At 39.1% G+C, this 27,999-nt stretch overlaps 1 protein-coding gene across 8 annotated transcripts; it reads right to left on the bottom strand.

Annotated features, from left to right (window-relative positions):
* Positions 1–28: 28 nt before the first annotated feature.
* Positions 29–27,999, bottom strand: TIAL1 (TIA1 cytotoxic granule associated RNA binding protein like 1). Of its 8 annotated transcripts, XM_084290271.1 has the most exons (16): positions 27,658–27,999; positions 21,575–21,671; positions 18,533–18,682; positions 18,176–18,230; positions 17,776–17,863; positions 15,831–15,906; positions 13,503–13,611; positions 13,111–13,206; positions 12,940–13,024; positions 12,530–12,653; positions 11,894–12,033; positions 5,795–11,016; positions 4,894–4,981; positions 3,925–4,002; positions 1,186–3,767; positions 29–652 (listed from the first exon to the last, which is right to left on the bottom strand). In XM_084290271.1, the coding sequence occupies exons 1-12, from the start codon at positions 27,684–27,686 to the stop codon at positions 10,899–10,901; spliced, it is 1,167 nt and encodes a 388-aa protein (XP_084146397.1). In that variant the 5' UTR covers positions 27,687–27,999; the 3' UTR covers positions 29–652; positions 1,186–3,767; positions 3,925–4,002; positions 4,894–4,981; positions 5,795–10,898. The 8 variants fall into 8 exon arrangements, with proteins under 8 accessions (XP_084146397.1, XP_084146396.1, XP_084146398.1 ...); XM_084290270.1 differs by having other exon boundaries at positions 4,894–11,016; XM_084290272.1 differs by having other exon boundaries at positions 1,186–1,273; positions 3,685–3,767; positions 3,925–11,016.

Here is a 27,999-nt window from a genome sequence, read left to right on the forward strand (position 1 = left end):
TGTTCCAGAGCAGCACATGGACACTTACGCAGATACCACCAAATTTTATTTAAGTATCAGGTAACAAAAGTTTTGGCTTTAAACTCTTATAATTAGTACTCCTAGAAAAACAATCTTCAAGTTAATCTACAGACAAGTTATCTGAGTTAAGACTGAACATCATGCATTTGGAGACAGGAGTAGATAAATATGAGAACACCTGAAGACCGAAGGCAGTTTGTGTTCCCGCAGTGGTGTCTCCAGGAAGCTCCAAGCAGCGCAGCCAGCCCTTTGCGCTCCATTCATGTTCTGCTAACGCTGACCTTCCACTCTGCCACGTATTTATCCATAAAGTCTGAAGGAGATTTTCTTGTTTCCTTTCTTCCCCTTGACACAAAATTGCTTTCGGTAGTTCTTATTTTCCCCCCTTTTTCTTGCAAGCATGAGCAATTGGACTGCTCCCACAGGCTTGTTCCCTTGAGCTGGGCACGACTGCCAGTGCTGCTTGGGTCAGGGTCTCAGATGCCCGTGCTGTGTGCTCCGTTCTTGTGCTTGACATTCAGCGCTTTGTGAGCCTTAGCAATGAGGGAAATTTCCTTCCAGGTGAAGTTGGTGAAGATATTCAGGCATTTGGGGGATTTTTGCTTTTTTCCCCACAAATAAACTGCAACACCTGTACAAGTACACATGCAACTTTAGTTATGACTTAAGTCAAAATGTGCCAATGCCTACCTGCCAGATATATACATTCTTAAATAGATTTTAAGACTATGCATCACAACAATTTTATGAGGTTTTTCCTTAGTCTCACAGGGCAAAGCTTCCATTAGAAATTACTAGGCTGATACAACCCACATGTTTGTTTGATAACCTTTGGCTGTCAAATACAACATGATCTAAGTCTGCAGGCTATGCCAGGCAATACAGCAGAAAACACATTTCACACAGTCATTGCACTTGCATCTCAAGAACTGTGTACCATCAAAACTGAAACACTGAAATCTGGAGATACGTTTAATCAATGAAACCATACCATCTGATTATATTTTATGTTCAGCTTTTATTTCTGCTTTCAAAAGTACTCAAAGTTAAAATAGGAAAAGTTCACTGAAAACTGAACATAAAACCTTTTATGAGCTTTGTTTCTCCCTCTCCCACTCCATTCTCTACATACAATACTTGTTAGCATATTGAGAAGCAACAAACCTTGGATCAGCCATTATCCTAAGTGAGGATAGGTTTAAAGATTTGGAGAGAGTTCAGCAAATTTCCCATTGACATTGGTAGGAATGAGCTAGGAAAAAAAGAAAAAAGAAAAACAGAAGAAATGAGATTGTGCAAGGTACCCAACAAGGCAGAAACACACTCGATAAGTTTGTGATTTCAGGCAAGGAGATCAAAGATTCTGCTTTAAAATTTTACTTGTATCCTGAAGAGTAATTTGTGGACTTCGGTTTAAATAGCTGTTTTTGAAAAGAAATGGAAGTAGTTATGCTTAGCTGTTTCCATTGCAAAAGTCTATTCTTGAACATAATGAACTATGAATAACATCATAGAAAATGTGCAAAACAAGCAGCTCATTTCAATGCCAAATTCCAGTTGACAGACTCAAAACTAATCAACTGCAATTAGAACAGACTATGAGAAACCCAACTCATGACTTAAAGATTTCATTTACAGCAATATAATTTCACTGACTTCAGCAGAGGTACTTCTGATTTACACTCTTTAAGAAGTAGACCCCAAACTTGGCATCTAAAACACTTAAATTAAGGAGGGGTCTTCATGGTAGCAAACTCCTGCCTGTGCTACACAAGAACAGGGGTGTGAGTTTAGGCTCTTAAGGCTTGTTTTCCAGTTCTGCCACGCTCGTTACTAAAGCACACCATAACCTTGGTTCATGGCTGGCAATGAGGTCTGGCTAGCTGCAAAGACAGAGGACGAGGTTCTTAGGTTTCCTCAAAGTCTATGATGCAAATAAGCTCGCTTTCAGCTTTATTAATTTCTAGGAAAATTCATTTTCCCTCAAATCCAAGGACTAACCACTTAATCTTCTCTTCCAAAAGAGATTCATAAAACAAAAACATTACTGTGATTTTATGACTTTCAAAGGGAAAGTAATTTATTGTATATGGCTGACCTCAGCATCTTACCCAAATGTTTTTACATGAATTTAAACAGAAAGTGATCTGTTGACATAAATTCTGTAGACTGGCAAACCTTGCCTTATATGATGGTGATTTCACATGTAACAGCAGAAATAAGAGTAAACGCCACACTGAAGGCTGTATTCTGGCCACAGCACACCAGGCATTTTAATCCATGACAATACATGCATAAAATCACAGACTGTTCAGAGATATGATAGGTCCAATACATAAATTCAGGTTTCAGACTTCACAAATACTTATCTTAGCGTTCATGATGGGTTGGCAAACGCTGCTTTCAAGTTTTTTCTTCCAAATAAGCCAATGTTGAAATGCACACAGAGCATCATGAAAACAGAGGGTGTTTTTTGTTTTGTTTTTTAATCTAAATATTTTAGCTTCTTGTTTTCATAGTTTAAACACAAAGAAATCACTGACAGGCTCAATGCTAGAATTCCCCGGAGTGTGGCTAAGTCTACTTTGTTTCAAAAAAGCGCTGATTTCATTTTGGTAAGATCTGGTACTCTGTCAGAGACAAGAGACACTTTTTAGTGAGAATAACCTTAAATGAGTAAGCCATTTATAGTCTGACTACGTTTTGTAGGCTTTTGTTAAATGCATTTACTATCAGGAGTTCTACAAATTTCAGAGTAAAGGAGCAGATGATAAAGCGTGTTTTTAATCTTTTAGTACGATACATACAGTGAAAATATAAACGTACCCTTCCTGTGAGGCACAAACAGCTTTGAAGAGAATTCTGGTAGGAAACTGTAATGCTTCAGGCCTACCTAAATGAATCAGGAGTAACCAGGGAAATCTGTCCAACATCCCTCATTTTGAACTTGGAAAAAGCTCTGACTCACTGCTTTATTTATTATACTTCCTAGTATAAGAAGTTTCACAGGATCAACTTTTATTCCTAAGCTTGTGTAACGCTCCTCAATGCTCCAGCTCCAACCGCATTATGCTCAAATACAATCTGCAAAACCCAAATTCCAGTAGTGCTTATTCCTTATATTGCAGCTACACCCGGGCCTCTTCCTAAATTGCACTAATAAAATCATGAACATTTCAAAGCTTGCAATTTAATTAGGTGATTTTTTTAAGAACAGATTTAAGTCCTTTGCATCTGACAGCAAAGAAGCAAGTTTCATTAGTTTAATATTTAATGTGCATTTGTTTCACCAAAAGCATTGATATTTTTACTTAGCTTTTTTTTTTCTATTAAAATAAAGGAGAAAGAATTAAGGGGACCAAATTTTATTTCACCTTTATGCTGTCTTTACACTGGAAAAAAAAAATACAAATCGTGTCATTTTTCTTTTTTCAATCCTCCAGGATACCTGCACAATTTCTATACAGCTTGCAGAAAATAAAGTAGCTCTACACATGAAAATATGAGATGAAGAAATCATCTTTCATCAGGTTTTTCATGACAAGGCACTTTTACAGTAAGAAAAATTCTGACATGGTTAAACTACATTAACATATTCAACTACAAATGAATTGAAAAATCAGCATCAAAACCTTAAACGCATTCTAAGCCACTCCAGCTTACATGTAATTAGGACTGTAATTAGTGGGAGGTGGAGTAGGGATAAAGAAATCTCAGATTTTGTGCAAGTCCAGTCTGGTTCAAACCTGAAGATTTAAAAAAAAATAGTAAAAATTAACACATGCTTTCAAAATTCATCTGTAAATATTAGAACATGGATAAGAAATCAAAAACTTTTGCAATACAGGGGAAGGGCAGTCATCATCTTTTATAGGTCAGCTCTAAGAACATTAAAAGTGATACCTGAAGTCAATGCGTGTCTGCTAAGAACCAGGTGCAAATGCAACAGGTCGACATACAAGGTGAATACAACTCTGTTGACTAGAAACATAAAAAATTAAAATGAAAAATACAGCAAAATAGACTGGGCATGAAAGCAAGAGATACAAAGTTTTAGCAGTAACCAGATCACAACCCACAATCTAAGCATCCATTTGTATTTTCTGCAATGATAAGTTACGAAAGAATGTCTTCCTACAGCCCCAGCAGACAAAGATTCAGTCACACTTGAATACTTTCAATGATAACATCTTTCCTTCCTTTTACTTAGAAGTCATACATAGAAAGAAAAGACTACAGCACTACCTTCCATGTAAGATTCTACAGTACAGGCATTTTGATTAAATGTCACTTTTCTACTTGTATGCAGCTTCTGCCCAACACTTGTTGCTGTGACCCTGTAAAATGGACTTCGAGCACAGTATTGCTACCTTGCCAGATTTCCATGAGCATATCTTGGTGGGCCAAGATCTTCTCAAAAGGCCACACAACAAAACGATGCTGAAAGGAGTACTCTAAGCAGTCCATGGGAGTACAGCATAGCAGCCTTACCTCTTCTTAAAAATGCAGTAATCAGTAATATCTAAGTCATTCCTCTGGCCTCAGGTACGGACTGTTTTTCAAAATACATTAGCCACGTATATGAAATGTGTAAGCCTCTGGAACAAGGTCATTATACACATACTGCAAGTTTACAGCAACTTGCCAGCTTCTGAGAGTGTCTCTTTAAAGGGATTTGAGAGATTTCATGGCATTTCTTAGTTTTCTTCCATAGAATACAAAAAGCCCTATAGCAGGAGGCAAGGATAACCTAGGAATAGCAAGCTAGGAATGTATTTTTTTTTTTTAGACAGCATGTCTGAAATTAGCCATGATTTTAAATAATTAGTCATTAATGCAACAGACATTTCTCCTACAAACCATGCCACATACCTGAAAAGGACAGAAAAAAGCCCTAATTCACATTAAGAAAGCAGGACTTCAGAAAACAGCAGTGGATTGCTCAGCCTTCTCTGAATATCTGCAAATACACAGGACAAGTTTATTCTCTACAGAAAACAAGCCTTGCACTTAAGAGTCAGCAGCGACACACAAATGTTTCCAGCATTTAACAGTACAACAGTGATCCCTTACGGTAGCTGTAGCACGTAACAGCGCTTCCAAGGGGCCGGTTCCTTCCTCGTGATCTAAAATACACTGGTGTAGCCTCCTTGTGGTTTCAGGTGCAAGTAAAACTCAAATAGAAACGGTTCTACAGAGGCATCTTGCAGAACTAGATGGCTCTTTTAATACCAAAGTAGGTTATTCCCCCCCACCCCCACGTTGAGACCCAAAATGGAAGCAATAAATTGTGTTAATTGGTCTTTCCTCTCATGCTTGATGACAGCGTAAGAGGAAGGAACTCATTTGTGGAATGGAAAAGATTACTTCACTGAAAGGGTCAAAGAAACCACAAGCATTATCAGAGAACAGTACCTCAACAACAATTACCTGTGTATTAAGGTCAAAGACCTTGCTACTCAAACAGAGGATGGCAGCTACTCCTTGCGACCTGGGATATTTAAACTGCAGGTTGGCACAAGCAAGTCAACTTCCAGCTGGGAAACTCAAGCATTCTTCAGTGTTTCATGTGGTAAGGCTCGTGATTCTTACTCAATTCCTACCCATCCCTGCCCCAGAAACTTGATTTTTAAAGAATAGGAAGACACGCAAGATGCAGCTGTGTCTGTTTCAAAGCACTTCGACTATACAAACAAAAGGGTCAATGCAGGCAAACGACAGAACGCCAAGCTAAGAGACCAAAATTAAACAAATGTCTATGGAAACAGCTTACCCCAGTTTGCTCCTTAAAGATTTCTTTGCTTAGTTAACTTAGGTGTTCTAGTTTGGCTGTTTAATGTGCACCTATTTTCTCAGGAAACAAAGAAAACGGCAAAGTTACATGTTTTCTACATTTTTCATTGTAAAGTAAAATTATTTTAAGCAAAGTTATAAAGCAAATTTGTGTCTGAATGCTCACAACCCTTCAGATACTGCTGCACAATCTGCTTAAGCCTGTCATGATTCTGAATGTGTTCAACAACAGGAGTTGGTGTTCTTGGTGCTGCTCATGTACAACACTTGTCTAGCATGTGCACCACTTCATTTCACCACTCCTTCTCACTTTCCATCATTCTCCTTCCCCTTCCCTGCAAGTGGCTGGAAAGGACAGGTGCTGAGTACCTGGGATGAGTGAGAATCTGAGTTTGTGCAAAGGGAGGTGACAGGCACTGTGAGCAGAAGCAGGACACCCCAGTTCAGGTGAGCAACTCTGAGCTAAAGCTTTCCTCCCTGTCCTATGTCTCCTGGAGAGCTTCTCTGGGAAAAATGAAGAGATTAAAATGAAGTGCCAGAGGGTAAAGAGCCTTAGGTCCTCCAAAAGCCCTCTGATCCCTTGTTTCCAAAGGGCTGAAATAATTTAGATGCTATCATCTGTTAGTACAGAAAGGCAGACTGCACTGAATTCCTTCACACAACTCCATCACGTGTTCTTCTCCAAAACAAAACAAGACTGCAACGTAGGTGTCTTAATGAATGGCAGCCTGAACACTAAGAAACAAGGTGAAGCGATGTCTCTTCTCACAGCTTATCAGCAATACTTTTAATAACCAAAAAGGCTCAGACAAGCTTTAATCAAAGCATGAGTGGCGGTGTATTTCAGCACAAATAACTTGTATTCAAATAATCATTACTAATGTCAACTCAAAACTTTTTGAAACATTACCCTTTAAATGTCAGTGAGCACAGAGCATGTCATCCACATCCATGATCTAGATCAGTATGTATCCTCAGGAAGATGACACAATCGGTGTTTACTCATCATCATGAAGCCCTATTTCTTTTTTAAAATAAAACATTCAGAAAACATTTTGAACATTGTCTTTGACGTGAAGTGACGGTGGAAAGCGAAAAAAAAAGAAGATTTAATCCAGGTGACAAATACTGAAAAACACAAACACCTTTTTAATTCTTTCACTTTTTTTTTTTTCCCAAAAAGCAATCAACTGGATTCATGAGTTAGTTGAAATCACACATCACAAAAACCCCTCCAGCAGCTATTGTTTTTCAGATGCCTTTTTATGAACAGGAACATTAAACAGTGAAACCCCTAGTTCTGCCAACGTGTTACAGGCACCACTCCATACGATCAGAATAGATGTTCAGTTTCATAAGAACATTTTGCTTTTGCTATCAAAACAGCTATCCAGAATAACTTCAAACACCCCACGCTGTGTCTACCTATATATAAGTATATGAATCTTCATATAGACATATACATATATGAAGATTCAAGCTGAAACAAGACCTTTAGCTTTTTCAAACCCCATCCATCTATTTTGAAGCACACTGAATAAAAGATTGCCTATACCTTGCCATTTATGAACAGTGCAACAAAATCTTTTATTGCTGACCAGGAACAGTTCCATGTAACAAAGACCTGTGCCCTTGTTCAAAAACAGTCAGATCAGAAGCATCAGACACTAATTATGTCCATACAGTTTAAGTCCACGTCCTTGTGTACAAACACAAGAAAAAACAAATCGCTCGTTTTCTTCAAAACTCAGCCTTATTCACTGTGAGATTTTTTTGGTAAGTGAAATGAGAAATGGTTCTGACACAGTGAACTTCTTATGAAGTTAACTTACTAAGGAAGCAGGTTCTGCAGGAAGAATATAATTTAAAATATACACAAGGAGGCAGGACTGATGAAAAGCTACACAAAACCTTAGATGTACAGCCTTCCTACTGCAACTCTGCAAAATACAAATTGGCTTTCCACAAAAAAATTGTAAATAAAACATCTTTTACATGGTTTCAAAGTGCATAGTTTACAAGTTCAGCCTTATATACCTGTTGTCAGTTTTACAGCGAAGAGGGACAACGTTTTGACAGATGACAAGAGGATAAGCCCTTTATCATGTTTCACTTTTATTGAACATTTTCTGCAAGTGCAGATTACAACCTTGCTTCAGGTTGCACGCATCAACGTAAGCCATGATAAATCAACGCTTTTTGAAATTCAAATCCTAGCGGTAAGGGGTTAGGTAGTGGTTGATTTCTGTAGTTAGAGAAATTACAACAGTGTAACAGTCATTCATAAAAGCAGTATGGTGCAAGAGGCTCTTTGGTGCCAAAAAGTTGTCAGTAATGCATTTACGAACGCTACTGAGTAGAAAGCAATCCAAATTACAACTCTTCCTCGCAGTGCTACAGAAACATTAAAGGACCCTGGAGACTCCCGTATCTTGAGTAGTCTGCGAAGAAATATCACCATTAAAGAACAGCCGTATAAAAACCAAGGAGAAAAGACTCAAAGGAGAAAGTACATCCTATCTGTCATCCTGAAACACAGGTCAGGTAACACCCAACCCTGCAGCAGGCATGTTATTTAATCAGATTCAAAGTGAAGTCCATACTGAGACCTGAAAGATCACCGCCTTAAACTTACGCCCACTTATATGGGCATTAGGTGGCGATGTACTTGCAACACCGAAATCTTCAGTAGCGCCTAAAGAACATACTGCTTACACACCAGCATGTATCCAGAACAGTCAGAACTCAAACACCTAGAATCACGTAGAAACCCCAGATTTCAAGTGAAGTCTAAGAAACCCTAAAATAATTTGCAAATTCACAGATCTAACTCATGATTATTTTTTTGAAACCAGATGAGTTTAACAAAAATGCAGACTTACTTGTGATTTTTTTTTTCCAAACTACAATGTATAGGCCGATCCTCGCGTAGATATACACATATATACAAAATTTATAGAAAAAACAAGAGTCCTGTGGATGAGATTCCTAACTTCAGCAAAAGAACACGACACATGATAAAGGAGAAACAGAGATACATGGCCAGTTCTGTCATCACAAGCACTTACGGTTCCACGCTAACTTCAGTCATTATTGCATGCATTAGAAGCCTGGAGTTGCAAGTATCTCTGAGTACAGTTGAACCAACTGACTAAATTGCTCTTCCAAAATCTCTCACTTTCAACCTGATCTAAAATTCAAGGTACTATTAAACACATCAAGTAGAAGAAGAAGAAAAAAAAACTCATGTCGTTTGCTACAGCATTAAGTGTTGTTAATTGCACAACCTGGCTGGGTTTAGAAAAACCTGCAAGTTTCTATTTCAAAATCTATTCCAACTTGCAACACCTGCACAGAAAGAAACAGAAAAGATAAAATATGCAGCTTCTCAAACACTCCGTTAGAACTACAGCATCTAAAATCAAACATTCCATTTCTTTTAAAATGCAAGTTTGCTTCACTGGTCTACCACTGCAAATCCTACATTTAATCGTGCTGCCTCAGTGTATCTCTGAATACAGCTGAAACATTTGCACCCCCTAGCTGTCATAGGTAAGAGACAGTACTTATATCTAACTTACATTCATTTTCAACTTCAAATTTATTGAGGCAGTTTATATCAATGTATCCATAAAATTATTCAGAAATAACCCAAGTATACCATTTAAACATCTTCATGATTTATCCATTTACACACTCAGTACACAAACAACCCAGCCTCTGTACAGGTTCATCACATGCAAACCACCCATAAAGACAAAAACTTTAATTAAAAATAAGTCACAACTCAGTGTACTGTTTCAACTGCATCTCCATTTACCAAATGGCACATTGAATATTCTCTAAAATAAGATGTTTTTAACAATCTTGTTAAAAAATTCTTGGGCAAAATATTTCTAGACTTAAAAAACATCAAGATTTTTCAAAACACTCAAGATACTATACAACTTATAATAACCTTGAAATAGGTTTACAAGGTTGTTAACCAAGGTATTTACATACCAAATAACGTAAAGCAAAAAATTCGTATTTCTAATGACAAAAAGGTGATGCATTAAAGATTTATGAAATTAAAATTAAGGCTCTTTGTTATAGTTCTTTATGTAACTTTACATAATAGCCAACTTTGGAAATGTCAGTCTTGCACATTCTTGTCAATCTACTGCATTTAAAGCAGTAGAGTATATTAAGTATTACTTTGAATAATTACATTGCTACCTCTATGTTTGAGCATGCTTTTGAAACACTGTAATTATGAAATATTTACAATGTGTAGCCTTCAAACTTTATGTAAAAGTACAAGTATGACTGTCTGATTTGAATACAAACAACATACCTGCAAAAACTTCTTTAATTCTCAAAATTAAACGCAAACTCCTACAATCTTAATAAGCAAACCAGCTCTGAAAAGTTATAATATGTGCCTGAATGTGGACAGAAGTTATGTGAAATAACTCAGACAGTACTGTTTTTCATTCTTCAGACCGAACTATTCTTTGCATCATACTCTGTTTTCTTTAAGCATGTAGAAAAATTAAATATTTTTTAAAAAAATTATTCCAAGACCTACGTATGCTTTCAGAGCGATGTCCATAGGTTTCTTGAAAAACCAATACTGTCTAGCAGGTTGTAATGATTGGTCCACAGTTTATTTCAGGATGTGTGTTCAACTAAAAGCAACTTGCTGTTTTGTTTTTCAACGTCATTTCTCTTAAAAAGCACAGTGATATAAAACACTGAAGACAGAACAAAAAAAAGTGGAATGGTAACCTAAGGATCAAATTCATTAGCCATTTCTCCTACTATATCAAAATTTGTAGTCAGAATTGTCTTTATTGACTTTATTTTTAATTTTTTGTACACAAAGAAAAACATGTTCATATCCATCATGAACAAAAACTTAAAAAGGCAGAACTAGAAGACATTTGTGTCCTTCACCAAAGCAAAGCTGTGCTAAAGGTTCCAAACATTTCCATTTTTAAAATAAATATTTTCTTTTTTTCATTGTCTACATTCCAGTCTTCAGAGCATCACTGGAAACTGCGGCCTATCATGAAATACACACTTTTAAACAGAGTCCCAGCTCACTGCGTTTGGTAGCTTGCCATACCATATCCAGCTTGGTTAGGTATTACAGGAGCACCTTGTCCCTGGGCAGGCTGAGCACCAAATCCACCCATCCAGGCAGCAGATGGAGATTGGCTTAAAAAGGAACAGGAAAAGAAAAAACAAAAGAAAAAAAATCATGCAAGCTAGTCAAGTTATTTACAAGTCAACAGACTAAAAAAAGAACATAAAACACTTCCTACGCTACCAGTTACACCAAAATAGAACATTTTATTCTTCTGTGAGTAATTCAGAAGCCTTTTATACCAGGCTAAATGCTGCAACATGTGGTTTCTGAAAACACCATAAGCTTTAAGAGGGGGGGAGTACTGGATACTAGTTAGAGAGAACAACCACCTCCAAAAGGCACGAATACAGGCATGTGTCTGTAATTCCACACCAGTGATGCAGAAATGCAAAAAATCCCCAACGCCTAATTGGCAGGAATACCACTGATAGGTTTCTCAGGGCTTTCTCTCTTGCCAATTAAACATTACGAGAAATTAAACAAAAGTTATTTTAGAAGTGTTTTAAAACAAAAAATTCTGGTGAAGGTTTCAAGTATTAAGAGTCCAGCCAAATTCTGGAACTGCAAAAGGGATATTACGTAGTTTCTTTCCTCCTCAGTCACAAACCCTTTGGTAAACACCAGGGCTCCACAGTTTAGATTTCTCCACCACAAGTCAGAATCTCAAACTTTTAGGTAACAGACAAGACCACCACCTGAAACTCCAACACAGAGGCAGTCTTTGTTAACTTTGCGTCTCAAGACACCCATGTGCACAAAACGTCTTATCAAGAACAAGCCAGAGTGACTCACCCCACTATTTGGTCCATGGTAATCATTAAACATAAGCTTTAGCATGCAACAAGGCTTGACACCTTGTGCAATCCTCGAATCAAACGAGCCTGAAGCTCAGACACAACATTATTGGAACACTCTACAAAAAAAAAGTTAAGTACAATTACTCACTCTACTCCAAACCCCTGCTGATTCCAGGCCTGGCCGTACATTCCGTATGACGGTACTTGCCACCCGTTGGCCATGTACTGCCCGTACTGCTGGGGATTTCCGTATACTTGGCTCCATTGCCCCCACTGACTGTAATCCACCTAAGGAGAGAAGAATTCTTAGCTCTTCAGGTTCTAGAGGTGGATTATGTTCCTTTGCAGCTGCTAGAGGCAACACTTTTGACTGTCAGTCACGCTGGCTAAGGCTATTTAGCCACAGTAAATAAATAAAAGTGAGACAGCACTGCGACCTAATTAGATCCTCGTACTGGAAGTGTGCACGCACACGTGCTTCAAATACCAAGGGATGTTTGGTTGGATGGTCAGCTAGTCTGCGGTAAGAGGGCTAGCAAGAATCAGAATTACCTCCAAGTTTCTCCCTATCTTGACTCATATCCAGCAGACAGTACCAGATATTCCACCAAAATCACTAGCCCAATTTGATGAACAACTGGAACATAACTGAGACAGAACATGGAATTTTGTAAGAATCCTACTACAACGTTTAGCTGTTATAATTGGGATGCGTTACAGATAATTGCTTGCTTTTGTGATACAAATACAAGAACAAACAAAGAAAAGGTGAAAATGCCATTACCTGTTGGAAGTTTTTAGTCATATCAGGGGACTCTTTACCCCAATAACATTTAACAACATGTCCTTCAATTGTGGTTCCATTAACTGAAACAATAGCATGTGCTGCACTTTCATGGGTTGAAAATCTAAAGAATGTAAAAACAAACCAGTGTTATGCTTCGTAGTCCCTTCAGTGCGTTATTTAAAAAAGTGACTCCATACATACAGGAAAATCCCGAGAAGAAGATCTGCTTTCACAGATTTTCATCTTTTCAAGTAAAAAGATTGGTGGCTGCTTAAAAGTTCCAAATTTTTCTATGAACATACGGCAACAGCTCTTAAGGCATCAGCTGAAGTTCATTCAAGTGAAATTACAGGAAGATGAATCAGTACTACCTTAAAATCACAGATTTTCTTTTTCTTTGTGCATACCTGACAAAAGAGTAACCTTTTTCAGGAAACACTCTGATTTCCATGATCTGTCCAAACGGTGAAAAAGTCTGTCTCATAAGTTGATCTACAACACAGAACATTTCTGAATTAGTAGCCCTCTTGGTGTCCACAAAGTTTCAGCAATTAAAGAAGCAATAAAACAAATCGTACCTGTTAGCCCAGAAGCGATTCCTCCACAGTAAACAGTACAATTTTTTGGACTTGACTGATTTACTACGTCTTCAAATCTCAATTGTTTTGTGTTATCTAGAAAGAGAGAAGGCCGCTTTTAAGCATCAGGCTAGTAGTAACCAGAGTCCCAGATACTTACCTTGTACAGATGTGTGAATTATGCATTTAACAAACATCCAATACTTTATGATAGAGCAGCAGTGCCACCACTACGTTGACTTAACATACCAGAAAAATCTATTTTTTAAGATCCGGAAGCCAAACTAGATATTCAATTAAGTGACATAATTGTGGCAGCACCGTTTCATTCCTCCATTTAACAGTGCCATGCAAGAGAGCAAACACCACAGAACTTTACAGAAAGCTCTTACTTTCTTGTGTACTTTTGGGGGCTGGTGGTTTCCGCGTTGCCCAGTTAGTTCTGATCTGACGGCCTCCCAGCCACTGGCCTCCCATGTGTACAATAGCATTTTCTGCATCCTAAAGAAAGGAAAATAAAGACTACGAATACATACAAATAAGAAGTACGTATAAACCTATGTATAAGATTTGGTTGTCAACTAATTCCAGCAACTGCTAAAAAGTACATGAAATTCTGAAAAATCCACCTAGTAAGCAGACAAAATCAAGTAACATCAAGACAACGGTTACATAGGAAGGCCCTCACAAGCAATTTGGAAAAGCTTTCTCCCTGTTCCCATTTTCTTTGTACAGAGCCAAAGCCAACTACAGTCGTATACACACAGATCCTTGTTGTGTAAAGGTAGTGTATCAGAGTCTATGATGGCTGCCCCAAGAAAGTGCAAGGGTCATAGAGATGCCAGAAGCAACTATTTAGATGAAAGGACTACAGTTTTAATTACAGAAAATAAAATGATTTTGCCAACTGACTGTATCACCAAGAACATAATACACAAAAGCGTGTTTGATAGTAACAGATGAAAAGTAAAGACAGACTTTTTAATCGTCATTTAGTAATCCCTCACTGAGAAATTTCTTGGCTGTAACCCAACTAAAGTTTATACCACAAAGTACATGCTGCAGAAGACATGATATAAAATAGAAATGCTTCAACGTGGCCTTCTAGAACCTTAATAGGCACTTATTGTAAAAGGTCAAGTTTAGGCAGATGTAGGGAGAAAAGTTGTAAGTTCAGGGAAGGCTGAATAATGTGTTAACATAATGCTGGGACAGAAATCCACTGAGCTTGCAGGTTCCTGTTATTTGCCCCTCCACCCCCCTTCCTCTCTTCTGCCCTTAGAAGGTATGCAATTTACAAAGCAGTCTACCCTCAGACATACCTTCTCTAAGTGTTAAAGTCATTGTATGTATGCAACACACAAACACCCAGAAAAAAACAAACAGTCCACAGCCCACACGGCTTAACACCTTATCTTGAATATGAGCTAACAGACAACCTCTAAGCTCACGTTGTAAAAAAGGAAACGTTTGCTAACTCTGCAAGAAGCAATCGTTTTTATTTCCCCCCAACTCTTTTGAAAGAAAAGAGGCAGAGCAAATAGTACATATGCTTGAAATGCTTTTCCAAGGGCACAAAGCTTAAGAAAGGAAGTAAAGCACAAGGGACCAAGGGAACACGGGAACAATTTAAAGGTGAATGGCTTGCAGCTCCCTGCCCCACACTGACGGCTTTCAGGACAGGCTCATCTCAAATACTAATGACTCAGGAACTCAATCCTCCCAGTCGTCATTTTGAAGACAATACGTAAATACAATGATGAATTTATGAGAGAACACCAATAGAAAAAAAACCTGCATCCTTGCTCCTAAGACACAGTAACTTCCAACCAGACTAGGAAACCAAACCAGCTCAAATTCATCTCACTGCTAGTCTTGATGATCACAGGTACAATACAAATGGAACCAAGACCATGCCATAACTGTTCTAGTCCAATGCAGCAGTTTAATTTTCTCATAATTGTGGTGTGCATTGAGACCTTAACGGGTAAGGAAAACCACCCCATATTGTCCTAAATGTATCTTTAAACAAACACTACTCAGTCTTCCAAATCATTTCCAGAATTTTTTTTTAATTAACTTCAAAATTACCAAGAATAATTTGCTGCGGCTCTTGTATTGCTGTAAGTAGTAGGACATTTTACTGAGGTGCAGAGCTCAAGGAAGCAAGTTCAGCTGTACTTCAGTGTATGCCACGCATGCAGCAGCATTAGGTCCCCAGCAAGACTGAACTTTGGTGTGAACCGAAACCTGCCAAACACTAAGCCCTGCTGCATAACTGCATGCACAGCTTGGGACTGAGGGCTCCAGGGCTTCACTCTATGGGGCTTCTACCCCACCACACCAAACCACACTGGACGAGGTGCAGTGCCTCAGCTAGCAGACCCAAAGTACAGCATCCCAAAGCACTAGGCCCAGGAGCAGATACTCCACTCACTCTACAAAAGATGGCTCAACAGACTAAGCCCAACTCCAGCACACCCAAACAAGCTTTCTGCGTTCTGGAATCTTTCTTCAGAATGTTCTTGCACCACTGCAGTCATCTAAATTCTTTCATAATTCTTTTATCCCTTACCACAAATAATGGAAGTTTGATTAAACTGTCTTCTAAACCCAAATTTCCCTTGAGAAAAAGTCTGTTATGTAGTGAATATATAAACAGGAAAAACTAAAAGAGGAAAAATCTGCAATTATTTTAAATTTACATTGTGATTACTCACCAGTTTGTTATAAAAAGATACAAAACCATAGCCTTTTGACTTTCCAGTTGCCATATCTTTAACTACCCGTGCATCCCTGTGAAAAGAAGCACAGCTATATGAGGGCAATATTAACAACCAGCAAAATAAAAACTAAAAGGAACCACACACACTGTATTGTGAGCATAATTTTTCTTATAAATTCAGTTAGCCCTAAAACTAGTCATTCCTGAACTCTCCCTATTGCTTCTTTACCTGTTAGAAAAAAGCAGTAGGACAAAAAAAATAACATGTAATAGACATGCAACCTAACCACATAACCTATACTGGCTAAAACTAGAATGTTCAAATTGGAAGTATAAGAGAAACAAATTTCCTTTTCTAATATTCTATTGGCTAGGGTCCACTAAGGTTTACTGTTCTATAAATTACTGTAACAATTCTATCTAATTTACCATGCATTTTCTAAATAGTTAAATGTCTTCTGCCTAGTGATACAAAATATATGAAATATTAAAAAAATCGAAAAAGAGGAAAAAATAGGAATTAAAAGGCATACATGGCCTGTTAACAGATTTCTTTATTTTTCTTGGTCAATTCTCTACCATCATTTTGGAGTTTGGGCAGCTGTAAATTTTGAAAAATTGACATTTTCAGAAATTTAAGAAAGGAGAATAAAACTAACAACAATGCTAAGCACACCAGTACGAAAACAACAAATTTACACAGAAATTTTAGTGAGTAAGTTAAAATGATTGGAAATATAGAACTGCACTGAATATAGAATGTTAAAATGTAAATACTAAAATATGTATATATAAATAATGTATAATAAGAATAAATAGAAATGAGAAAAAATCTACAACTGAGTTCCAGTGTGCACAGTTCCTTGCAGTTAGCCTTCAAGATCCTGTCCATTCTTATGAGCAATTCTGCAAAATAACCAGAATGCTATTACTTTTAATTGTGACTTGGACTTTAGAAAAACTGCAGGTCTCAGGTATAAATATAGATTGAGAAACAGAAACCTGAATTATTCTCTTTATATCGATTTTTAAACAGTACTACTTACCACATTAAGAGACAAAAAAGCAAAGTAAACAAAATAGCAGAGGTAAGATTTATGATTCATTTAAAAATATGTGTACAGAACAAGAGAAAAATTCTGTTCTTAGAAATATATTCCTGTAAAATAGTATAAAAAAATTCATGTGCAACTTTAAAGGATTTCTATGAAGATAAGCTGGTAACAGATTAACAAGCTTTTTGTAGCAGTACTCTTAAATATATATTTTAGAATTCACACGCATTCTTTTAATGTTAAACATGTTCAATTGAAACTCCAAATGATTAATTATCACCTGAATTTTCTGAGAGAAGTCTAAAGAAACTCTCTCAACTGGCAGAAGTGTGCACATACTATAAATCCAACATTTTTTATTTTGAATATAATTTTAATTCATCATATCTAGAAAAGTAATTTAATTTCCAATATTAGCTTTTTTCAAAATTTTCAGAAGTTCGACAACAAACTGCTTCATAAAATTATTTAATTGCCTAGTGTTCGATACTGCCTATAAAATGCAGTACAAATGCATTTAAAATATGCTGAAGATGCAACATATACCACTTGGAAAATCACTATTCTGTACACATTCCAAACAATAAAAGAATCACACTTAGAAACAGTAATTAAATTCTAATAAAAAGTTGGAAGATATTAGTACATAAAGTTAAAAGCATATTCCTTTCAGCAAAATTGAAGCACAATTGCATTATTGTATATACAAACACATGATATGAATACCAAGATAGAAAGACAATCCCTCATTACTGCCCACCCAACACAAAGAAATTAACATCAGAAAAAATATCTAAGAGATAAGAAATAACATTTCAAATCAGAACCACATTTTGACTGTCAGATTTCCTAACTAATATCAGCAATGTTTATTATGATACTTACGATATTTTACCAAAAGGAGCAAATGCTGACTTGATGTCTTCTGTTGTTATTTCTGGACTTAAATCCCCAACGAACACATGGAAGTGATCTGAAAATAAATAATTTACTAATCAAATATTTAACTGCTATCTACAGTTTTAACTCCTGAGAAAGTGATGCTCTGCGTACAGCACTGGGAACCAGGAACGCCCACGATTCCACTCGATGAGCAGCAGCAACTAAACGCGTCCACTCCAGTTTCCCCAGTTGTAAAGCAGAAAACAGAAGAATTAGTTTGCAAAGTTCTATTAAACACAAGATGGGAAGGAGAAAAGTTATGTTTAAATGCATTTATGGCAATCACTACCACATGTTATTAAGTATTTGTGTAGAAGTAATACTGTGCCATTACTTTACTTACTGGATGTATCTTTTTTCTGGCTACTTGGTGTTGTTGCCCAGTTTACTTTGACCTCCTGAAAATAAGTATAAGATTTAGTATAAATTAATAAAACTCTTACATTTTGTAATGTAATTTAAGGGTTGGTTACAACTGTCAATGTTTAAAGAATCATCGCTCAATATAAAAGACTGGAGCACTTTAAAAAAAATAAAGAATACTTTCTAAATAAGATTATTTTTTATTTTTAATGCAACAGTATTTTATTTTAATAATATTTAATCTTTCTCAACATCTCTAACAAAAAATTCCCATAGGTTTATTTATTTACAAGAACTTATTTCCCTTAAAATTAAGATTACAACATAAACAACTTACCTTTCCCAAAATTTTTCTCCCATTCATAGCAGCTAATGCAGCAGCTGCATCTCTGTGTTCATAAAATTCCACAAAGCAATAAGGGTCATTGCTTGTATGCTGCAAAACAGAAAATCCAACAGAAGAGTTGACCCTTCTGCTATCGGGTTGCTGAGAAGAAAATCCAGGAAAATATATTACTTATAGCTAGAAACGTTAAGAACGATTTGCATTAGATTCATGAAAAAGCCTTTGAAATTATACTTAAATGTAAGAATTCTTAAGATGGGCTTCTTAATGGTCTAGCAGTTTCTGAAGCATTGTTTACTTTATATGAGGTCTCAGTACTGACCTAAAAATAATTCATCTACCAGAAAGGTGATCTGCAGACTGGATGGAGAGGAGGGAAAAGGGGAAGAGTAGAGAGAAGAACAAAATTAGTCTTCTGCCTCCAATATATACTCATAGCTTGAAAAGGTTTGTTCCCCACATACATTTTCACCAATTTTCTTTCTCCTCCTGCATAAAAATCTTTCTTTTTTTTTTTTTTTTTTTTTTACCTGAAAATCATTAGTAGAGCACACTAGTAGAGGTTGCATATTCTTGGCCTCAAGTGAAAACTGTTACACCTAACAGCTGGGAAACACCCCTTAAAAAGGGCTCAAAATAATTAATGATCAAGGGGGAAGACACTGATCAACTGATTGCTATTCTCTTGCATCTGGGATATAACCTGCTTTTGTACACTGACTTAGCAACTCTTCTTTAAAAACACTAACTCACAAATAAAGCTCCCTAAATCAGGATATGAAGAGCAAAGAACACGAAAGCCTTCAGAACAGCTGATCAAGTGGAAATGACTATGAGACACTGGATTTAAATTCTGCCCAAAAATGTCATGAGTACAAGAGCTAGGGCCTAACACTTGAAACACTAAACACTTGAAAACACTAGCCACTTAGTATGGCCATGTCACATCTTCTGCAAATGAGAAGGGAAAAAGTGAGTGAAAAAAAGTTGATGCAAACGGCTAAAGAGAAAAAACACAAAAGGAAAACATTCAGGTATAAACTCAACTGACTGAAGTAGTAACAATGGGCAGGTAAGAACTACTGAAATGTAACAGCAGCTGTCAAAAATTTAAAATGCAGGGATTAGAAGGATGGGCAATGTCAACAGGCACTTTGACAGCTACATGCATGACAGCTGCAGGCCAATTCCAGTCTAGAATCCAACCACTTGAAGTTACCTGGAAAGTCAGTTTCAAGGTGTAAGCGTATTACTTTGAAACAACTGTAAAGGACTTGTTTGTTGTTTTTTTTGTTGGTTTTTTTTTTTTTTTTTAAATACCCAAACAACTAACATGCTATACAAAAATGTTTAAAACCTTTAAAGTATGCAGGTAAAGGCACTGCTAATATTTGTAGCTCATGCTGTTTACGGTTATCACTTTGACAAGTTTACAACTCTACCTGAAAAAGACACTGTCCTCCCTCTTATTTTCTGCATGTCTCATTCTCTTTGAACCAGAGAGTAATTATAGGGCATTGCTCTGTATCAAAACCCATTTCCAGCAGTATAAATACTCTATTTACACTACCTCTGAAATGCAAACATACCCTAAAGGATGCAACAAAATACCCCTCCTAGGTATTCCAGAGGTGAAAACCACTGCCCTTTCTACCTTCAAGATATGAATTCCCCTCTCACCAAGATCTTTTTCCACACCCTCTTCTTTGTGAAGCCTGTCAGGTGGCCTTGGGGCAGTGAGGGCAGACAGCACACTGAGTAAATGGGTGCTGAACTTGCTTATTTCTGTGGTTATAAAAAATAAAACAAGCATTGGAATTTCTCATCCACTTTGTAGCAAATCAGAGTGATGCCAACACCTCTCACTCAGCCAGTGGCAGCACCCTATTTCTGAAGGGCATGTGACAATCACCATTTCTCTAAAGCAAAACCACCAAGAATGTTCTGTAACGCATGCTACTTTCTTCTCGTCTTTCTCCAATAACCATGGCAGAACTCTTACCTTCACTAGGAAGCTTTAATAAAGGTGCCACGTGAGAAATTACTAGTTAAGTCGAAGATGAGAGTGATTTAACAAGCATCAGGTTAATTTGTGGCTAAAAGCAAAAAAGCAGCATGCCACATTGAAAGGAAAAGCAGATCACAGAAGTTACTATCGTGGTGTTCCTAAGAGGATAAGTCTTGTGACCAAGCTCACTTAATATTTTCATTAATGTTCCTGATAAAAAAAAGGTGACCGTACTCATAAAATCTGTGATAACAACTTAGTAGGAACCACAAGAAGAGCACTCAAAAAGAAAAAAACAAACACAACAGAACCAAAAATTAAACCTAGCACAAGTTCTGATTAGTCCCTGCCTGCTAGAAGATTGTGGGTTATAAATAAAGAAAGAAGGAAGAATGCTAGGCAGCAAAAAGTTGCCTAGGATATGTCAAGAAGATCACAGAAATAGCTACCAACCCTAAACATATCAGAGTGTTTACAAACGTGAGAGAAGAAAGTATTAATACTTACCAACACTTTGTACAAAAACCTTATCTGGGATACTAAGGAAATTTTGTTTTAAGAAAAAATTCATTTAAGAACAGCCTAGTGCAGACAAGACCTACACCAATTTAAAGAAGAGGCTCAGGACATATTTCAAAGAATTTTTGACCGTCCTTCTGTAGTGAAGAAGGAAAAATTACTAAGATTTTTGTTCAGATAAAGTCAAAAATGGAAAAAATAGTCATGGATAACACTGGAAACAAGAAAGTTTTTGATTATCAGAACAAGATGGTTCTGAAAAGAGAGGGCAACAATCCTTTACATTAAAGCAGAATCTCATCATCAGTTGACAGCAGATATGGCAGGGCTACCAGCAAAAGTACAGGACTGTGCTCAACAACAGGTCTCTTCTGCAAAAGGGTATCAGAAAACATAAACAAGATCGACCCCAGAAAACAGATTACCAGTAATGTCAAAAGAAGCCCCCACAATTTTACCCTGAATTACATTATTGTTGCTACCCCTCTGGATGTGAAAGGCCTTACCTCTGTTATCATTTTACAGCTTTTGCATGGTCCGATCTGGCTGAATAACTGAAGTATAAGGACTTCAGTCACATCTCTGGAGAGGTTTCCTACATAGCTACACAAGGAAACAAACAAAAGAATTAAACCAGAACTTTTCACCTTTTAAAATGTTACTTTTTTAATCCTTAAATGACTATGAAAAAATCTCCCTTTAAAATCCCAGGCATCTTAAATTGAAAGACATTATTTACAAATGATTTTGTGACAGAGCTTTAATGCAACATCCATGTGTTTTTTAAATTAAAAAGTCAGCAGCACAACTGAGAACGTGAAGCATGAAACAGACAGAACACTGGACATCCGTATCTAGCACCAAGCCTTTCTTCAAAGCAGTGCCACGAGCAGGAAGAACGCTGCTCGGGAATGTTGGATAGAGCAAGCGACCAACTGGGCAACGATGTTTTAAGTTTCACTTCCCACTGAGCATCTAATCAAGCCCACTTTTAATCTGGGTACGAACCCACAGCTAACGCCTCCTATTTCAGCAGTAGCTATCGGACACAGACCGTGCTGTGCCTTGCAAGCAACCACCTCAGTTCTTCTGTTTTCCTGAAGTGGGAAACCCGGTGGCTCAGCAACAGGCAAGGCAATCTGTGCAGCACCACGACACAGGACCACCTAGCCATGTAGCTCAACAGCTACCACCTCTGTAAGAACTCCCCCAGGTTTTAGCAGTGTTATTTTAATATCACCCACGCTTATCAAAATTTATTTACAAAGCCTTAGAAATTCCAAAACTTGGAATTGTTTTTATGAAGTTTAGATGGAGTCCTACAATTACACAAATAGTAAGAAAACAACCAACCAACCACACGCAATAGCCAAGTTCAAGAACCACTCCTGGATACTCTGCTACGTTTTAACACTCACAAAGAGTAAAACCAGGTCACAGAGATGGCTCGGAAAAAAGTCAAACATACAAAACAGAACTCCTTTAAAAAAGCGTGCCCGATTTCAAATCAAACTCCAATGGTAAGGGAAAGGCACATCATGTCAGCACAACTCCACATTGGCAGCCCAGGAGCACTCGTTCTTTACAAAAATAAGCCCGTCAAGGTATAAGGTACACAAATACAACCAACAACAAGAATGCAACTTCTGAGATCTAGCTGTTGAAAGAAAACACACATTTTATCCATTACACTCTGACCTACTATGGAATCCCCTAACAAGAAGTCAGTGGGAGCTGTTAGCGCACTCCGGTGAGCTCCACCACGAGCCAGCAGCTCTCAGTCCACATGTAGGCCCGGTAAGCGTGTGCCTCTCTCGCTTACTGGGCATCCCTCGGAGTAAAAGTCTTAAAAGCTACTTCTGTGGTTGACAACTGGCCTGCCACTTAGCTTGAGCAAAATTACAACTGACACCGCTTGTTTTCATTTGAACACCACACAATGAAATTCACAGGGTTTTATGCTGATACTCTTTCAAAAGCTCAGCTCCGAACTCGGCATCAGGAGAGAAGTGCTGCACCAGATCCAGAGCTGGTTTCCGACAGGATGTCACCTAACACAGACACATCCCTTAAACGCATTCACGTATTCTTCATTTTCTTACTAAACATGCATGAATTAGGAGACATCGCTAAAGGAAGCTGCATTTGTAGACTGTGTTGTTAGGAAGCATTTTGGGAAAGTTAAGACCTGCCAAACCAAGGAAGACGCCCCCCGTCAGACAGCTTGCCTGCCTCATGGACTTTTCAACTCCCTGTCCTGAAAACGTAGAAGATCTGGCTAAGTGTTTAACTGCTATCTGAAACCCTAACTAAGCTCGTTAATCATTCACCAAGTTAAAATCGCCAAGCACTAACAGTTTTAAGTGGAAACACTGCCATTTGCAGACATTACTAAAATCCGATGGAAAAATCTGGCTTCAAGTAAGAGCTCCCCCGGGAAGTGTCAGCACTGACACTGCCACCAGTGGTTGCTGCCCCGTACGTGCTGGAGCACTGACATGGAAGAAGCACAGGGCAGCCCTCCCAAATTCACCCTGCTGCAAAGTCAGGCTCTGCAAAGAACACAGTAACAACACAGGACACCAAAGTCTCAGCATCTTCTGCATATCAGTATGTTTTTCAGAGTTCTTATATTTCCAATGTACCATTTGCAGAATTCCTTTTGGAATTCCTAAACAAAAATGCCAGGAAAATTGTTCCTTCCAAACCCGTTCAATGAAGCTAAGCTGTGCTGTTGGAAGCAGTACCAGGTGGCTTTCCACCCCACCACATCTTCTGCGAGATGCCACATGGTAACCCTCAGCTATGAAACAGGCTGCATAAAAAAACAAATGAGCAGAGTAATTGTGGACCACCCGATTGCTAGATTCAAAGGGGATGTAAAGTCCTAATGGTCCCTTAATTCTCTGCGTGTGTATGATAAATGCTGCCTTGATGATCACCATTACCATAACCAGAAAGCATCAACACCTTACACAATTTGGTAATGCTCGGAAACTTGAATACACCGAGAATACTTCACAGCAAAAGGCTCGTGTGACACAGACAGCATCCACAGAACCCAAAACTCTTGAAGTTCATGTAAAACACATGAACAGACACCGCTACAAATTCGAAACAACGCATAAAGGTCAGGACTTGATGGCTGCTTTCATGTCTTTAACTTGGTAGATTGCAGTGACATTACCTCCTGCAATACAGTTAAAGATGACTGGAAAAAAAAATCATACAAGTAAACAGCTCCAGGTACCACGTTTGAATAGTGCATCTCTAAGGAAAGAAATATATTCAACACATTAGGAACGGAAACCTTACCTTTCTGGAAACACAACACGTCTCAGCTGATGCTAATCACCTGGCACATACTGCCAGACTACTGGGGCACCCAAATTTCCCCTTTTTAACCTCAACTTATGCATGATATAACGCAGCACTTTCTATTCTACTTCGTGAAAACGAAGCAAGCAGAAATACACCTAAAGAAAACACATGGCCTTCAAAAGGCCGTTCCACAGAATTTCAGTATTTCTGGTTTGTTATATCTGACAGGATGTATTATTCAGACTTTTAAAAAAATCATAAAACTAACAGAGAAGAAGCACTTACTATACTTTTATAGGCTGTTGTCTTGGTTAATGTGACAGGGCAGCAAAAGTTGTTTTTTTTTTTTTGCATACAGGCAGTAGTGTTTGTTCCCTTCTGCAAGTTTGAAGCACTTACATACCAATTAATAAGCACATACAAAAAAAAACAACGACACATATATTTATTTATACACACACAGAGAAATATACCCTGACACAAGTTTCAATACACTATATTCGAATGCTGCTGACAATTCAAAGAACAAGAAACTGCATTTCAAATTTGGAGATCTTGTAAAATTGTACAAAAAAATAAGAGATGCAAATAGCAGCAATTAGTTTAGAGTTTAACTCTTGGGGTAAGGAAGAAAGGGACATTTACAGCCATCACTTTTAGGTCCACGAAAGCTCCCCTACATACTACTTTGCTGAAAGACAGTAAAAAAGCTTTCAGGCTCATGCAGACAACACGCAAGAAATGGCAGACTCCACTGAAGAAAGTATTATAAGGATTAACGCAGCCGCTGTGGTGAAAATTCCCTACAAATTCCAGTAGCATCCCTCTGAGTAATGCTAGTGTACTACAGAAAATAAAATTAGAAAAATCTAGTCCCTACACTACCCCTCTACAAGAGGATTGAACTGAAGGTGTACAAGAAAAGTGAATCCAGCTTTGGGCTCAGAGCTGAAGGGTCTGACTTGTGCATCCAGTGCACAGGACTTGCTGCACAACACAGCAAGGCAGCAACCTGCAACAGCTTACAGGTATTTAGTGAGTGCTCCTGACATTTTTTCGGATAGCATCAATAAGAACAAGCAAATTGGGAACTTTTCTTCCCGTTGTCCCTGGCAGCTGAAAACACCAGCACCAGAAGAAGTTTCTGATGGCCTGGTTTCCACTCTGAAGTAGAAGCAGGACTTTGATACCGCTCACGATGGAAAGAGACCCAGCAGTGCCCATGGAAAACAGAGCTTTCAAGAGTTCTGTACAAAGAACTCGGAAGCCCATCGCTCAGATCACAGCCAGCAAAGAAAAAAAGTACCCTTTGTTGATTTTCTGTACCATGGGTGACTTGACGGGTGCTGACCAGGATCTAGATGTCACCAGGGAAAACACGACACAGAAGTCCACCTTTCTCGAGTTATCTGCAAATTGTTCAAAGCAGCAAGGAGAAGTTTTTGGCAGAAAACACTGAGTGTTGTTCTCCACGTCTCCATAAAGGCCTGTTAGTTATGAAACATGAGAAAAAATGGAACTGGTGTCTATTTTCTATATTAAGCCACAGAAGATATTTTGAATTCTTAGAGGTTCATCACTGACCTACCACAACCGAGAACAACAAAGCAATCCCTGCAGGTTTTCCTTTAGTATTTCATTTATTCCTTCAGCAAAGCCATCTATAAAGCTTCACTTATCAGCCAAGTGCTTATGCACGCCATCGAGCAGAATAAACAATTTATTCTTTACTTAGGCCTTCTCCTGTAAAAACAAACAAGCTAAACTAAAGAGTTCAACTCACAGTACTATTAGTTGCTCCTGAGGACAGCACATCTTTTATTTGTAAGGAAGATCATAACAGATACAAGGGAGAACTATTACCCCGCACAATAACCTTTAAATACGAACTTGCAATTATAAATTTAAAGGTATTTCAGATACGAGGAGGGAGAAGAGGGAGGAAGAAGAAACGCTACGGCAAAATGTTTGTGTTTTATGAAAACAGCCCTAAAAGGATTTTAGGAAAGTAACCCGACATGACTGGGATTGCTACGAAATTGCTAGGAACTGAACGTGTATGCTCTTTACTAGTTTGACAAATTATACGGGGAGTCACATGTGTGCCACAAAACCTCCTGGGCAGCTGTAGTGATGGCATTTCAGACATCTGAGCACAAATGCAATTTTTTTTCCTCGTCGAGTGACCACAGGCTAAGGCAGGCCACTGCTGGATGCTTTGAGGAAGATGAACCCACTTCAAGCGTAGCGCCGAAACTTGTAAGTGGTAAATAAACATTTTAAAATTCGGACCAGATATAGCTCTTGAAACAAAAGAAAGGAGGAGGAGGAACCGATCAGGACCAGAAAAGAGCCCCCAGTAAAACATGGGGCACCTTCGGCCTTTTCCCTCTGCTCCTTCTCAGGCAGCGCTCTGGGAACCACTTCCACTCCGCGGGCCGAGCAAAGTCAGACCACTTGGGCAGTCAACACAAAAAGTGAGAGTATTTAGGGTGCAGTTATTCAAACTTAACATCTCAGGGAGCAAAGGCTGGGCAGGTACTTGTACTACACCACGAGCAAGTTAACAGAACTTTTCCAGACCTAGCAAGGAGAAAAACAACACACATTGCCTCCAACAGCCTCAAATGCCAAGTCATCATTTTGGTGCTGGAAACCAAACTGAGCAATTCCGAGCTGTTTTGCCCTGCCTCAGTAGTTTCTTCAAAGCGGCTTCCCACCCAGAACATCTTTGCGAGCCTTCCTGAAAGCCACTGTCCCTAAAACTAAACAAAGATTGGGTTGGCACCGTCCCGAGCTGTGTCTCGCGTGCGGGCGGCCTGAACACGGTCCTGTCGTGGTGCTGAGTGTTGGAGTGGAGCTTTTTTTAATCGGGGAGCTCCCCAAACCCCCTCACCCCGCCGTCTGGGTGCTCACACCCGCCCAGGCGGCGGGGCCCCCCGCTACAAGTTCACAGCGTGCAACAAAGCCAGCCCTGCGGGGCAGCACCCAGCTCACCGGCAGCAACAAAAACCTCAAATCCTCAATGCTTAAACAGCGAGCAGAGGGGCAGCCCTGAGTTATTACACGCTGCCTTCAGACCCCACCACACGCAGCCCCTCACAGGGCCCTCCTGCACCAGCGGCCGCCTCACGGGGGGCAGCTCCAGCCCTGGGGGGGCCCCACAGGGGGCTCAGGGACCCCCCCCCCCGGGGCTCCACACACACCCGGGGCACCGCCACAGCCCCTCGGTCTCCCCAAAATCCCCCAGCTCCCCCTCAGCACTCACAGGGTCCGCGGCTGCCCGTCGTCTTCCATAATGGTGCGTGAGCGCCGCTCGCAGCCGCAGCCGGAGGGTGACGGGGCCCGGGGGGGGGGGCTCCGCGGCGCAGGGAGCCTCAGGGAAGCTGAGGCGGAGCGGCCCCGGCCGCCCTCGCTCCGTCTCCTCGCCCCCTCGCCGGGTCCCTGCGGCGCGGCCCGCTCGGCGGAGGCGAGAGGCACCACAAAATGGCCGCCGCCGCCGCCAGCCGCTCAGGAAGCCGCGCTCCGCGCAGCCGCGCCCCCCGCCGGCCCCGCTCCCTGCCTGGGCTCGGCCCGGCCCCGCTCCTGCCCGCGCCGCTCTCGCTCCGCC

Source organism: Netta rufina, assembly GCF_964035555.1.
Source record: "Netta rufina genome assembly, chromosome: 7".
In the NCBI taxonomy this organism is placed as follows: Eukaryota; Metazoa; Chordata; class Aves; order Anseriformes; family Anatidae; genus Netta; species Netta rufina.